This window comes from Metopolophium dirhodum, chromosome 2, assembly GCF_019925205.1.
Source record: "Metopolophium dirhodum isolate CAU chromosome 2, ASM1992520v1, whole genome shotgun sequence".
NCBI lineage: Eukaryota > Metazoa > Arthropoda > Insecta > Hemiptera > Aphididae > Metopolophium > Metopolophium dirhodum.
Window position 1 is genome coordinate 38,941,946 of NC_083561.1, and position 16,590 is coordinate 38,958,535.

The 16,590-nt window shown below is 29.0% G+C and overlaps 1 protein-coding gene across 4 annotated transcripts; it reads right to left on the reverse strand.

Annotated features, from left to right (window-relative positions):
* Nucleotides 1–747: 747 nt before the first annotated feature.
* Nucleotides 748–16,409, reverse strand: LOC132938614 (uncharacterized). 4 transcript variants are annotated; one of them, XM_061005546.1, is made up of 7 exons: nucleotides 16,160–16,409; nucleotides 15,933–16,068; nucleotides 8,414–8,492; nucleotides 5,511–5,601; nucleotides 4,457–4,584; nucleotides 1,732–1,864; nucleotides 748–1,653 (listed from the first exon to the last, which is right to left on the reverse strand). In XM_061005546.1, the coding sequence occupies exons 3-7, from the start codon at nucleotides 8,486–8,488 to the stop codon at nucleotides 1,310–1,312; spliced, it is 771 nt and encodes a 256-aa protein (XP_060861529.1). In that variant the 5' UTR covers nucleotides 8,489–8,492; nucleotides 15,933–16,068; nucleotides 16,160–16,409; the 3' UTR covers nucleotides 748–1,309. The 4 variants fall into 4 exon arrangements, with proteins under 4 accessions (XP_060861529.1, XP_060861526.1, XP_060861527.1 ...); XM_061005543.1 differs by having other exon boundaries at nucleotides 748–1,662; nucleotides 16,160–16,402; XM_061005544.1 differs by having other exon boundaries at nucleotides 748–1,662; nucleotides 16,143–16,402.
* Between the last annotated feature and the right edge of the window lie 181 nt (nucleotides 16,410–16,590).

A 16,590-nucleotide genomic window follows, 5' to 3' on the forward strand; every position in this document is an offset into this window, starting at 1 on the left:
ATCACTGATAGGTAATGATAATTAAATAAATACACCAAAATCAGGGTTTATTTTAGTAGTACGTGTAGTGCAAAATAACTCATTAGTCATTATTATCTGATAATTAACATCTCAGTGGCGTAGCCAGGGGTGGTGCTGAGGGTGCTGCAGCTCGCCCCGAAATGTTAATAAAATAAAAAAATTATTTTAATGGTTTATGATAGTCGCTAATAAGTCCTAAATTGTATTTAAAATATTTAAAATGTACTATAAGTATTAACACTTTTCAGCTATCTATCTGTGCTAGTACGTATTTAATGTGTAAAAGTTGATCAACCTCAACCCCCCCTCCCCCTAAAAAAAAATCCTGGCTACGCCATTGTAACATCTATAATATTAATTAAAACCGATCAATTCAATTTAATAAATATTAATTTACCTGCAGCCTATATGTCTATATATGGTTTTATTAATCAGTATATTTTTAATCATTATTATATATTATTTATAATATGTTACCCATATTGATTATTTACAAATTCAATGAATTAATTTATTATTATTATTTTAAATTATAAACATTGGTTGAGCTAACTTTTTTTTGTGTAAAACGAATAATAATATAATCTTAACAAACTCTAATCATCAGTTAGTCATAGTTTTTTTTTTTTTTCAACATCGGTTATAATTTATGTCTTATGAGTTATTACAATAGTTAATGTAAATTGTATTTTCTTACACAACAGTAATAAATAAAAAAATATCTCATCAAATATCAATGTTTTTTTTTATTGATTACATAAAAAAATTACAACTTTGTTCTTAGACAGTCTTATACAAAATATGAATTAAATTAAACATTGTACAAACATCTAAGATGAATTTATTTTAGAAAATAATACAGTCTTAGATTGTTTTGATTAATTAATAAATAAAAAACAAATTAACTTTAAATACATAACTACTGCAGTATAGTACACATAAAATGCGTATGTTTCTTTTTTATTTATATTTTAAAAATCATATACTTAAACTCAAAAAAATCGGAACTAATTATAAAAACTAAGCTCAATGCACACTTATATCTTTTTTAAGCAATGAATGAGATTAATGTAAATAAGTATTCAGTGCTAAAATGATTAACACATAGTACTTCACATGGTTCATTAAATATAAAATAAGTAGTAAATAATAATATTGTATACAATAAACAATTTGTACTTTTCAACACATAACACATACAAGAGTCAGAAATGTATATATCATAATAAAAAAAAGTTTTGGATTAATTGTATAAGATAATGGATTGAATAATTTTACTGTATAATAATTATTGTTTCACTGAAGGACCTTCTTGTGTATTATAACTTGGCGAATACGGTGGTGGGTTACAATACTCTTGAAGGCTTTGTTGGCTTGGCACAGGCATAGCAACGTGAGACTGAGAAGAAGTTTGCTGTTGTGGCTGATACTGGTACGTTTGCTGAGGATAAGGAGTTTGTGTAATGGGCTGATGCACTTGTTGAATAACATAAGGTCCACCTTGCACAGGATAGACTGGGGTCTGAAGGGTTTGACTGGTTATGGTCACATATGGCGTGGCATGCAACGTAGGTGGAGTTATAGCATTAAGTTCATCATCATAAAAACATTTCACGACATAAATCTGGTACACTACAACAACTAATAACAAATAAGAATGTTGAATATTAGAAAATTTTAATATTATATAAGTAAACATTTGATACATACTGCTTACAGGAATTCCAATAGGAATTATATCAGGTGATGCATTTTTTACCGTAGTAAAACCAATAAACAGAACAAAAAATACAAAAAATATTGAGTTTACCACCAACCACTGATTGATACTTTGAGCGTTCCGCTGAAAATAAATATACAATTGAACATGATTAATTTTTTTATTTAAATATTATCTATACTCTTATCAGTGAAGAACTGTCAAACTGTACTCAGCGGTCTAATTTCACACAGAAGCATGGCATTATTAAATGGCAGACATACCAATGGTTGACTCGGTAGGAGAACAACTGAAACTTGCCACCCGAAAAAACAAGACGCCGTCGAGTACGATTCTTAATTTAATATAATGTATTGTATCTTAACAATAAAATATAATTGTTCAATAAGCATTAACAAAAATATCATACTACAGTTAACTTTCATGATAATTGAAGGGGTCCGTGCAAGAACGAGATAACTCCATTTTTTTTCTTCGAAAAATGGGGTTTTGGCTGTTTATTATCAAGAAAAAAATTATGAGTATATCTGTGCAAGAACGAGACAATTCCGATCATTCGTATAGGAGATATAAAGTAAATGGAGTTGTCTGGTCTTTTTTTTCCGTTGAAAAACCAGATAACTCCGGAGTGGTACATACAATTATATTTATATTTTTTTTTATTATTTTTTTTATATTTTTTACAAATTTCTAAAACATAGAATGAATAATAATATTTTTTTTGTATTAAAACAAATTATGAATAAATAATAAATACATGGTTCTGGTCAAAAAACAAGATAACTCCAAAAATGTAGGTTAATATTAACTATCATCTTAAAGAAATTAAGAAAATCAAATCAATTACTACGGCATCTTTTTTATCGTGGTCTAATGTATCTAAAGTAATTTCCAAATTATATTTATCTTTATTTAAATATTTTTAAAATAACATTATCGTTTCCTGAAAAGTTTTGAAAAATGGAGTTATCTCGTTCTTGCACGGACCCCCCCCCCTTCAATTATACTTCAATCATAAGAGTGCATAATATAACTAATGCAACTATTATCATAATAAAAATAAATTTTTTGAATATTATTAACTCTGTTAAGTGGTGTTATTATTGAAATACCTACTATAAAAATATTGTACTCCTGTAATAATACTATTTTCTTTTAGTTAGTAGTTATGAAGGCATTCATAACATTAATCTACAATAATCTCAAAAATGATAATATAAATAAAAATATGTGCAAATGATACATTGGTTTAACAGATTTGTGTTTATTTTTAACTTTTTTTTCCAAAACTTATCAATACATTAAAAAAATGTTTTAAATTATAATAAATATTGAACAGTAGATATTAAAATTCTGAGTACTGTAAGCAAGTGCACTTTATGACAAAATCAAGCCAAGTTGTTATTTATTGTGGTATTTAATCAATATTGGATAACCAACCCAAATTTATGGTTCACAATATGTTTATTATATAATATATAATATTCTGATCGTACACTATATTAGTTAAACTTTTATTAAAAAAATATTTAATGGCAATATTAATTATCCTATTCTGTTATCTCAATTTAGTTTTAAAGTACCTTCCCGCAGCAAATGTCAATCTATTCCATTCTACATCATCCCCACGTGCCAATGATTTTTTTAAAAAAAATCAACTTTTCTATCGTTTTATGTTAGAATCCAATTTGGACCCCCTCTTTTTTTCTTTATTAAGTATTAAACTGTCAATTTAAATATTTTTTTCTCTTCTTCTTTTAAATTGTTTAGAAAAAAAGAAACTACTATGTAATATTTGTATGTACTATTATTTATCGTTACAAAAACTGTATGACGTTAATTGATAAATAAATAAATAATATATATATATATTACATTGATATTGTAATAATGATAAATGATTATGAAATGATTTAACATGATAAAAATTGGTTGCTTATATTATGTATTATATTATTAGACGTACACGTTAACAAATTGTAAAAACTATATGATTTATATCTTTATTGGCCAGCAACCTATTCAATATAAAAATATACATTTTGTGTTTAATAGTTAGGTAGTTAGGTTAGGTTATTGATATTTGATACTTTAATTTTGTACGACAGACATATTCAACAAACTGCAGATCAAAACATTATAGAAAGTAGATTGTACACTGCACAATATTTTTTGTTAAGGAAACTACTATGAAATACTTGATTCACATCAAAAAGATAACAAGCACAAACATTTTGAAGACCGCAGGTTTTCAATTCCTGGAAACCATTTATATATATAGAAAAATATGTAAGACGAGAACAATAAATAATTGTAATACACTCACAGACATTTAACAAAAATATCTACAGACAGTCACGTTTATAATTCTATATCTCTAGTATTATATTGTTTTGCACAAATATGTAAAGCATGACAGTATCCTATAATTTATGATAAGTTTTAAAATTGAAAATAAAATAGGTATAATAAATTATGAGGTTAATGAACCATATTCATAATATATTTTGTAGATGACATATTGAACCTAACACTTTTTGAGCATATCATAGATTGTTCCGCTACCTAAGAATTGTTACGCTTTACATATTAGACATCTATCTACAACTCAAGGTACAGTAGACTTTAATCAATATAAATAAGAAAAATTCAACCTGACATTCTTAATTGTTTGTTTCAATTAGAAATAATTTAATTATAATATATTCAACTTACTATAAAAGTGGCTTTCTTTAGATTCAAGTTGACATAAAAAAATAGAAAAATTATAAATAATTGACTAAATAAGTTGAAATCCCTTTCCAATAGTTGAACACGATGCTCACTGGTGATGGATCCATCATCTACAAAACAAAGAAAATAATATATTAAATTAAATAATTTAAAATAATTAATATTTCTACTTATATTGTTTTACTAAATAAGGCTCCTCTAAGTTCGAACAATTGGTAATTGCCAAGCTATACTAATAGAAATTAAAGTAATATTTTAATAATAAATTAGTAAAAACTATTTTTAAAACTTGATAATTTGCTTTTTGCATAATATTATTTCTAATAGACATAATATATTATATAATAGATAAATGATATTAAGATGATATTAAGATAATATTAAGCGTTATTAATTAATATTTATCAAAAAAGTTTAAGCGAAGAGCATAATTTAATTACTAACATTTTTATAAAAACATGAAAATTACAAAGCTTGAACAAACAAACGTTGCAATTATATAAATAAAAAATGATTCACTTGTTTAAATGTTATAAATTATGATACACACGGAATGATAAAAAGAGAAACAAAGATGTATTATAGAGGTCAACCAATTTGGAATTTGACAGTTATATTTCTGACAAAATAAAATACTTATAATTATAATAATACCTAATATTGTTTGTTATATTCTTACATTTTGTAAAGGGCTATCGCCCGTTGATCATACAATAAATAAATATTTTTATGGTAAATGTGTTAAGTTATAGAGTATTTTTAAAATGTGATATATTATCCACTAAATCCTCGTTTTAAAATTTAAATATAGATAAAAAGTTGATGTAAGAACACAGATAATGTTCTTACTTTAAAGTTTGATAATAGGTTAATTCACTCGAATATTAAAATTAACAACACAAAATTGGAGCTGCTGAACTCATAATTTGCTTTGTTGTACCCACGGATACATACATGGACTTTAATACCACACTAATAATTTCACATCAAAACATTAGATATTTTGATTGAAAATAAACAAATAATGTACACTTACCATACGAATTCAATTTTACTTTGTATGTATACGTATATGGGGTGATGTTTAGCGTAGTAAGAGCTCTCACCGTGAGTATTATACAAATCAACTAAACAAACAAAAACACACACATTAGTTGTAAACAAGCTTCCATACAAAGTCATAATATATTTTTTATAAAGCTAATGCGATATGTATAGGTATAAGTGGTTAGAATATACGGTGTTATAAAATAAGTTTTACTGTAGATTTATACATTTTGTTTAAATATTAGCTAAACATGACACATGATATAGTTTTTACAATATTATAGGTAGTGTAAAATAAAAAAAAACATTCGGATAAACTGTTAATTCGGCTTAATGCTTAATTACACGATTCAATAGATTTTTTTAAAAATATAATTAAAGCAATTATTTAGTAGGTAGGTAGTAGGTACCTATATAACAACTATGTAGCTTCTAAGATAACACAGTATAACGATGAGCAAAGACGTATTATTAACATTATGACACAATTATAATGTATAAACATAACACCTCTTGAAATAAATGTCGGGTAATGATTTCATCTCTTAGATTCGGAATTTTAAAATAATATTTAACGATTTTACAAAAACTTTTTATTTCTTATGACGTACCTATAACTTGAAAATAGATTAGAATTTTATTAATTTAAAATAAAATAAACAAATTTCTAAATTTCTTATCAAAATACCGCGGATATATTTTATATAAAAAATGTACGTGATAGTCAAATGCTAATATAAATATATTAAATGTTACCCGTTGTTTGATGAATCATATTTTCACGTTCATTAAGGTTTGGAATTTATACCGTTTTCATCAATAAAATATTGTATTACTAACAAAGTAAACCAAACACAATATAAACATATAGGTAAGGTTGTTATTTTTTTTTTAATTAAAAATACTTTTGAAACACGATTAATTTGAATTTAGTGACGCCGATATTTAACGATCATGCGACTGCAACACTTTTCGAGGTCAGCAGATAGGAAACGTTATCGTGACAACAAAATGGTTTTGAATAGTAAGTTCATAACGATGTATCGTGGCCATACGAAGATAAATTAATGGTCGGAGGACCAACAACTTTATACAACTGATGGACAGCTATATCGTAATACTGAGAAGTGAGAACATATTAAAATGTATTTAGGCCTTAACCTTTCCGATGTTATTCAAGAATTATTTTACCGACTAATAGTCGGCGACTATACAAATTCAGAAAATCAATAAAATCGTAATCTGCAACTATACATATTATTACATAATGGATTCGGTAGGTATATCTATACACTCAATGTCTTGTGAGAGTACAATTAAAGAAAACGAATTTTATATTAAAAATACACATAACAGTATTCGATAAAAAAAAAAGAAAATGTATTTATAAGTGGCATACACGGTACACGCGACTTATGACATATCTATTTACACATTGTTCACGTGAGTGATATTTAATATTGAGTGTTGTACACTTGTACTGTAATATAAAACCGGACCTATCTAATGATTAGGTCTCATCGAACAGAGAACTAATGAATAAACGTTTTTTTTTTTTGTCTCTATAGGGTTAGACTTATATTATGTAGGTATGTGTAATAAGACCAGTGACTCTAAAAACCGAATGGCTTATTCAGAGGTTTTAATAAAACAATCATTTGATTTGACAAAAGACGGAGTACTGCAAAAAATATAATATTTGAATTATTACATTATAGAATATAGACCCACGAGTGTGTAACGATGTGTTGACGATCAACGTACACTTAAATACTTGTTAGGTACCTAAGTAATATACTTTGGATGTACACGATTATGTACAAACGACAAATCGGTAGATAAATCATCAAGCCGATTGAGGAAAATGCTCCAATAAAATATAGCTTAAACCATACAAAAAAGTTTATACAATTATACGGTGTGGATAACTTTTGTATAACTTTTGTATAGTACCTAACCACAAATTCGCTATCATAAAAAGTTGTACGTATACGAGTATTAGGTACTGAATAATCACAGAAAAATAATTGTTGTGACCAATGCAGGAGGTGCTGCCGTCAAATTTAATTTGTGGCCGAAAACGAAATATAGGTTACCTACTTCTAATCGTGGTGCACAACCTAAATACATAACGTCACGCAAAGGCGTGTTGAACCAATTTCAAACCTGAGGCAAACTATACCATTTCACTACCCACCCACTGCTTTAAGTCTACATTTTTTATTTTATTTATTATTCAGAACTTTTTATCGTACTAAATCTATTGCTCAGTTAAGTTAGATGGGTCATACATTTATTTTTTGAGGCAATTGCTTCAAAAAAACACACGTAGGCACGCCGCGTCACTGACGTCGCGTTGTAAACACGAATTTTTATTCGAATTTATTATTTTAATCGTTGGGGTCAACCGATGTTCAAATTGGAGTGTTGAATCGTGGCATAATATGTGTAACTTCGTCAGATGCAGTAGAAAAAAAAAAAACGTTGGTTGCATCTTCAAATAACCCAAAAAATATCCCATCTTGAAAACCGCGGGTTGTCATTATACATTTATACAGTGTACACGGTTATTTATTCGCATGGCCGTGGGTGTCCAAGATATTACGTTAGTGCGTCCAGCATTTTATATATATTGTACAATATACACTTAAATTAATTTTAAATTAAGAATCGAATACTCTATAGGCATTGACTAACTAGCTGCTGACCGATGGACGACGGTGTGTGTCACTTCATGTTAGAAAAATGTAACCAACTACCACCCCCGTCTCAACAAACATAATGGGTACCTATACAATTATAGTAAAAAAGTTTCGGGTACTAAGAACGATATAAGGTATTTTATGCAACTACGCTAATGATGTTATGAATAATATTTCTAGTTATACTCACCATGTCGAAGATTGATATCACCCACGCACCCTTGCGCACGTTAGAACACCCGAAACAGCATCTGGAGTCCGCCATTGGTCTGAAATAACAACAACGACGCACAACGATATTATGATTGATGTGAGTGTAGTTAGAATAGTACGATATTATAATCGTTGTTGGGTTTTTGTTTTGTTATAGGCTAACAATGGAATATTTTATTATTATAGTACGGTAAAGCGACAACGACCAACGACGGTGTCGACGCGGCGGCGGACCGAATTCAAATGAAACGGACGGACATCGCACGCGGAGCGTCACTGCTCGCCATACGACGCGGCCGACGCATCGCCGTCGTACAGGTGCAAGCGTACAACACGTCACGGAACGTACCATCGTATGGATCGGTGCCGGGTGCTGCGGTGTTCAGGGGCGGCTCGGTCGTTTTAAAAATGAGGTCCTCGGTGTTCGGACACGGCTTTTACTATGGTCCGTCAATTAATACATTTTTTTTTTTTTATAGATAAATCGTATTATAATACCGCTGCCGGATGACGCATCGGATAATTATTTAAAAAAAAATATTAATTAATTGTAATCGTATATTCGTATCATTATTTATTAATTTATCATAATGCTGTGGATAATTTCGTCCCGTTATCGATTTGTACAAAGCCGCTGCCGGTGCTATCGCAGAATAAAATATGTAATTATTTACATACTTTATCAAAATATTTTTATATCGTGTATGTTTAAAACTGAAAATAAATACACCCATTGATTGGTAATAAACTATAAAGAGCCGTCGGAGTTATTTCGATGAATTTTTCGAGACTTTACCGCGGACACAGCAGAATATCTTATAATAGTAAGTAACACGTAATCTATCGTCGGCAACCGCGCGGCGCGACTCGAATATTATAATAATATAAACTATAATAAAGGTCGCGGTCTGCTCTCTTATGCAAACGGCCTTCGTCGTGTGTCCAGGACAAACGACAAACGTCAAGACTATAAGTCATATATTATTATACGTATTACCATCGATCAACCACAGCACTTTGTGTACAATGTATAATAACAATCAATGGTATTAAACGCGTCGTGTAATAATAAAATAGTTTATCGTTTTTGGTGCGCATATATTATTATAGTCGATTGTTTTCACCACACACGCAAAAACAAATCGAAATGAACATAATATTAGTATACACTATGCATAATATATTATATATGTATATAGTGTGTGTATAGAGTATCAGATTTGACCAGTTTGGAAACCATTATGTTGTGTCGACACAAAAGCAATCGTCGTGTTGTAGTGTACGTACAGAAAATACTTAAACGCAAACACACGGTCGTATTTTTATTAAGGTATGCCAGACGACCGTCCGTACAATCAGTATATATTGTTCGGCTCGGCGCCACCGAGACCGCGCGTTATATGTTATATTATAACGTTATTATTTATTATATAAAATAATATAAGAATTGCATTAATATAATCTCCGATGGATTATACTCCCCTCCCCCCACCCCACCACCGGTAAGAGAAGCACACACGCTCGTATACGCGGTTGGTCCGTGGTCGGGGTCTAGGAGGAGGTCGTTTTGGTTATTTTTTTTTTTAAAACGTGGGCACTAGGTAGTCTATCAATTTCCGAAACCGAACCTTCCTGTCAGACGAACGCGTCTTCAAAAATGTCAAACCGACTTTGTTTGCAGGTGGTGTTTATCGCGGGGGACGTTGACATATAGACGAGTTAAGGTGAAAACAACGGTCAATGCTTTCCATTCTTTTTTTTCTTTTCCGGCCAAAACCACGTAATAGTTCATTATCATTTAGAAAATAATAAAATTGTTTGTGTTAAATGAACAGCGACGTCGGTTTTATTATAAACCATATTAATAAAACATTTTAATATTTTATATGCATATTATAATCGTCGTTATTCTTTGCGGGGGCAGACGTCTGCAGCCTGTACTTGTCGATAATGCATAATATATTATAAAGAATAACTGAATAAAGAATAACCGTGTTAGCAATACAATTATAATCATAATTTATTATGATTTATACAATGATTCATTATTAACACGTGAGAAATGAGTTACCGATAGAGATACCAGGAATAAAAAGAGATATGACGTTCATATTATTATCGTTGGAATATACACAGATATTTTTAGTTATATTATGATATTATGTTTTCTCAGATAGATTTTATTTTAATGAGTGCATCTCGCCATTACGTCGTTACAAATAGTGGTGTAATTCAGTGCCGTATTTACTGGGGAGGTGGGTTCATGGGGTCCGGGGGATCCCCCATTGATCCCATAAATACATATCTTAACATCTAATATAATTTACATAAATATATACTATAGCGGAGCTCTCCACTTAAATGTGATTAGAAAATTAGCTGGACCCCCTCCATGAAAAATGCCTAAATACGCCACTGTTGTAGTTCTAGTATTAGAGCAAACTCACTGGCTGATGTTACTGGGGTGTAATTGTGACCTGAGAAACTGAATACTCGACAGTAATACAGTATTATAGTTGTGACTTGTGGTCAAGTGGTCTGCAACTATATGAAAATAAAAATATCCCCCAGATAAAAAAAATCGGATTCCGTACGAGCTACGAATGACTTGGAAGTTGGGAACCAAATTGAACTACCTATTTCATGGCGGGTTATATAATGAAGAAAAACCACAGTCCAGTTGTCGGTTTAACAAAGTTTCAATAAGAGGTGACATAAGACTATATGAGACTATGAGAGTATACTTAAAACATTATCTGAAAATATCAATCTGAAACAATATATTCTTTGTCACGCCTGCACTGAATGTTATTATGTCGATGCAAGTTAAAGCGTTGGAAAATTACCGTATTTCGTCACATTAAATATGTTTTTTACGGCGACGGAAAAGTTAGTGTCTAATTTAATTGGCGGTTTCGAAGGCGGGAAGAGAATTTCAGACTTTGTCATCCGATTTACAATACTGTTAAAAAATACAGACGATTTCATGTTTATCCTGTAATTTTCGTATTTAATAATATCGTTTATTTATATTTGAATACCACACAAGGAATATGGAATATAGGTAATGATTATACTAGTCACATAATGTTCATAACCACGTGACACTGCACGAAAAACAATCGATTGAAAGGAACAGTCTGAATGCGATAACAATATAAATGCCATCGTAAAAAGATTCAAGTGTATCCGTGTTTGTTGAATCGAACTCGAACGTATATATTTCGCAATCGGCAAACGAATAACACACAAAATACTAATATTGCCATATTATATTATATTATTACTATCACTGCCATTGAGTCATATATCATAAGACAAGAATAATACAAGAGATAAATTAAAGAATACAGTTATTAATTATTATTAAAAGTAGATTAACATGGCGAATACAGAGCGTCCCGACATTATTTTCTAAGTGGTTCAAGCTTTCGTTACCGTCCTGCGTCCGTATACTCCGTATCACTCGAAACCGTCAAGATTCAAGATTTGAACATTAAATTGTTAAATTATTTCTCAAGTATTCGTAAATCGTACCTATTATCGATACCATTGCATTTTTAAACAACATTATATCGTTCCTATTTTTCCACAATACTGCAGTATATAAAATCTAACACGGCGATATAGGTACATATATAATGTATATATACACGACGCAGGGGATTTAGTACCTCTTATTTTAAAAAAAAATATTTTAGAGTATCAACACCACTATCAACATTAGGAATACGAAAGATGAAAGAATAATCGATTAGAATTTTGGTGCAAATTTCAATTCCTATTTCTTACTACCTGAGCTGGTGCAAATTACATATGTGGTATATATTTAGGGTCAATTTAGGTCCAAAATGACGGTATGGTAATAGATCAAGAAGATTTGGGGGGCCTAGATGATTTGAAAATATTAGTAATTACTATTGATCCATCAATATAAATAATTTGTAAAAATGATTTGAGTACAATGAATATTTCATATTGTTTATATTTTTGTAAAACCATATTTAAGGACTATTCTCCTTAGTATGAACATTTTAATAACTTATTAGAATTTTGATTTAGATACATCAACATTTTCATGAGAATCACCCACTAAATAATTTACCGTTTAAAAGAGGGATTTTAATTTGAATAAATTGAAGTTTTTACTGTCACACTCCTTGAGATGTACAAAATTATCAGAAATTTGAAAATTTGGTTTTCATGTAGGTATACTTAAAAATTCTAAAAATTTGAATTTGAATAAAACTATTATTAAAGGGATAAATGGAGGTGAACATGTTTAAAAAATTATTCTGTATATTACATATTTTTATAAGTTCTACATATTATTTAACATGTTGTAAACATATATATTACACATTATTAGGGAGGGGCCCATATATTTGTATAATATTATAATTATTAATTTATGACTTTTGTCAAGAATATTTATTTTATGGACATGTATATTACTGAATTTTTCAATACCTAGCCAAATAAATTACATGGCAACATTGCACTAAATTCATTCTCAATCATATTCTTTTTTGAGGTTTTTTTGGAACAGCGGTAAGTTCTTTGTTAATTTTGCGGCCAAAAGGTATAACATTTTCTATCGTTGGATAGCAGTCTATATTCTACTACATTTTTGTAAATTACATTGTCAGTTAATAAACAAAATACCTAAATTGTAAAATATGTAAGATGGGGAATGGTCATTTGATAAAAATGTAAGTAGAAATGTACTTGTGAGTATTTTTTTTTTTTTTGGTGTACCTATATGGGCGGGTCAAAACCATTCTATTGAGAACTGAAATAACGCCACTGTCTATAAGAAATTTTGATCATGAAAAACCTTGAATTTATGTAACGCAGCTATGATTGTTTCAATATTTATTGTAATCAGAACTTTTATGTTTATATTAATAATTATATAAATATATAATTAGGTATATAATAATGAACTTATATGAGTATACTTTTGTTTTAATTAAATTCTTGTTAAACAAATGGTTGACATTTAATAATAACAATAATAATATTAATGGTTATAATAAAATCACCAACACAGCAACACTAAAGTCATGTTTCAATTAAGATAAAAATTAAAAGCAAGAAGATTATTAATATTAATTATTTTTGTTAGTAAGAGCTTCAACAATAATATGACTTAATTATATCTTATAGCAATAAATGTACCGTGTCAATTGTTCAAAAATATTTTTTTTTGCAAGCAAATATTAATTTTTTTTTATTGTTAATAAAATATGAACATATTATCATTGATTATAAATTAATAATGAATATACAATTTGAATAGGTAAATTTAAGCATAAAGTTAATTATGTTATTTAGATTAAATTGAAAATCAGTAATTTTGTTACCGAAGTTTTTTTTTTTATAGGAATGTACCTATACATTAGCTTTTTTTTGGATGATATTGAGAATTATTGGAAACACTAAACTATTTGTTAATTTAATTTTAATTACCTAAATGGCTAAATATAACTAAGTAATTTTATTTTTCTTCATATTTTTAAGCGAACAAGAAAAGTTCTGAGGCTGACATATTTTTATGAGCAGTTATTATTTGTCAATAATTTGTTGCCTACCAATAATAATTAAGTCATTTCGATAACATTTTGTATTTTTTTTTAACACAAACAAGTCACCAACATATCAATATAATATGATAAAATGGGGTACATTTGATTTTAACTAAATTTTTTAGATTTTCTTAAACTTGCTAAAATATTAAAATAATAATAGAATATACAAGAACTTATAATGTTAGTAGTTTTAATTTGTAAAAAAAAGGATCTCCATAGGCTATGGTCTTTTTATTTAATTTTATAAAATAGTGTTTTTAATGTTAGCACGTTCAAGGAAACATAAAAAAAAATTAAATACATTTTGTACTATAATTGTTTAATTCAGGGGCGTCAATGCGTCATTTCAACTTTTTGAAAGGTTTGCTGATCCACTATACGTATGTAGGCCAAAAAAAAATTCAGCAGACCAATATAATATGCTCGACAATTACAATCTTTATATTTTTCATTTAATAATCTAATAGGTACCTATATTATGAATATAGTATATCTAATAATACTAAGTTTGTACTTAAATTATTTAAACCTCCAATTTAAATATTTATAGACACGCTTTTGTAGCTTATTATACCCTTTATTATATATCACCTACATTTGGTTATTAATTATTCTTTTAATGTGCAGGTACCTAGGTTGAATTTTTTTTCTGATCTCTCCCACCCACCCAATACAAAATGTATGTATACGCCACTGTATACATTGCCTGATATTATAGGTACATTGCTAGTTGTATGTTGGAAAACAAAACAATCTAATGTAGTAAAGTCAATCGAGGTTAATCACATTGATAAGTAAAGGGGTTTCTATATTTAAAATTAAAAAAAAAATCTAACTTACAAATATAAAATATATTATTTATATAATGCATTTATGAACTTTAATATTGTGCAGTTTAAAACAAAAAAGATCTTGTGAGATAATAATAAACACTTGCTTCTTTGTACCTTATAATTAATTACATTTTAAGGTACTCAATATAAGGAAGGTACTCATATCTTCTGAGATATGTTTATCATTATGTTTAGCTAGTTGCTATAATAAATAACTAAAAATACTTATTTAAAAAGTAAATTTACTAAAATTTTATAAGCATTGAATTTAATTTATAGTCATATTACAATAATACATAGTTCAGGGTAGTTATCCGTTATTCGTTACGGGTTAAGACAGTTAAGGGGTTTCGTTTTCCCAGATTTTAAATAATATATTAAAATAGGTATATATTATGTAGTTACCTATACACCCATACTTCATTCACATTAAGAATGAACATCGGCAGCCGATTTGTGCACAAGGGCGTGGCTTAATCATACAGATGGTTGATCGGTGAGGATGACAAACAGGTTTTGCCTGACCTCCGCCCGACAAAAACTGGTCGCCACTGAGGTCCCTTCTTAAAGTGAATAGAATAAAGGTACCTATCATATTTGTCTTAGATACATAAGTCCAACACTTAAAATGTTTCAGGTCAAAAAATATTAATTGGAAAATGTACATAAGTGAAATCAGAATGAATTCTTATATTTTATATATTTCACCATCTACCTACTTGGTTAGATAGAGCTGATAGAGGAGTAATTCATTTCAAATGTTTAACAAACGGAATGCAATATCATTGAGATGAACAATATTGCATATATTAGGTACACCAGAGTTGATCGGTAAATAATGTTTCTTCAAAAATTATCAATTAATATATTTTTAGAACTTTCGTTTTATTGTTGCTGTTGTCCACTATACATATTTTGTTTGACGCCTCTTTTCCCACCATCACGTAGTAGGTATCGATAACATTACAATATTTTTGTATGACTTTTCGAACAATCATTTTGTATTCAGTATTTTTTCCCCGTCATATTACTATACACTAAAACCAGTACAAAATAGGTATTCTTTACTTACCGAGCAGTTTGATATCACGGCTATGACACTATACTTCACAATGAATCTTCTGTATTCACCCAAAACGTTTGAGTTGAAGGAGTATATTATAAAGAGTTACTGAATTGTCGTTTAGTAATTTTTTTAGCAGCGTTTACTGAAAATGTAAAGATTTTAAGTTATTGCGTTAGTACGTAGAAACAGACCTGGGAAATGATGATGTATAGTTACTTTAGCTGCACGTTTACCTGAGACGATTCAATACCAAACAGGCTACAACAATATTATTATCACATCACCGCGAACGGAACGATAAGAAATTATGAAGATTATGAATAACTTGAGCCGTCGGGTTTTCGAAAACCGTCTATAATTAAATTTACGAGTGACAACAATGTCTATAAAAAGTGCTATAGTAGTGCTAAGTGCTGACCGCTGAGAGGATCTGAGTTTGTGGCTAAAACTAGTCCTAGGCCTCAATGATAATGATTGAACGATGTTATCACAGTATAATTATAGCGCATGATCATAATTACACAGAATTATATCACAGAATTCTGTGGACTGTGATTATAATATTATTATGACGATATTGTTGCATTTCGATTTACGACGATAACGAGCAAACAAGGAATATAACATTTACTTTAGAGGCTATAGGCATAGAACAATAATATTA

Coding starts and splice junctions, on each gene's coding strand:
- LOC132938614 (XM_061005543.1), bottom strand. CDS start 8,488: ATGGCGGACTCCAGATGCTGTTTCGGGTGTTCTAACGTGCGCAAGGGT. Junction 5,602..8,413: donor TGATATCAATCTTCGACATG/GTGAGTATAACT, acceptor TTGTTTGTTTAG/TTGATTTGTATAATACTCAC. Junction 1,865..4,456: donor TAAAGAAAGCCACTTTTATA/GTAAGTTGAATA, acceptor ATTTATTTTCAG/CGGAACGCTCAAAGTATCAA.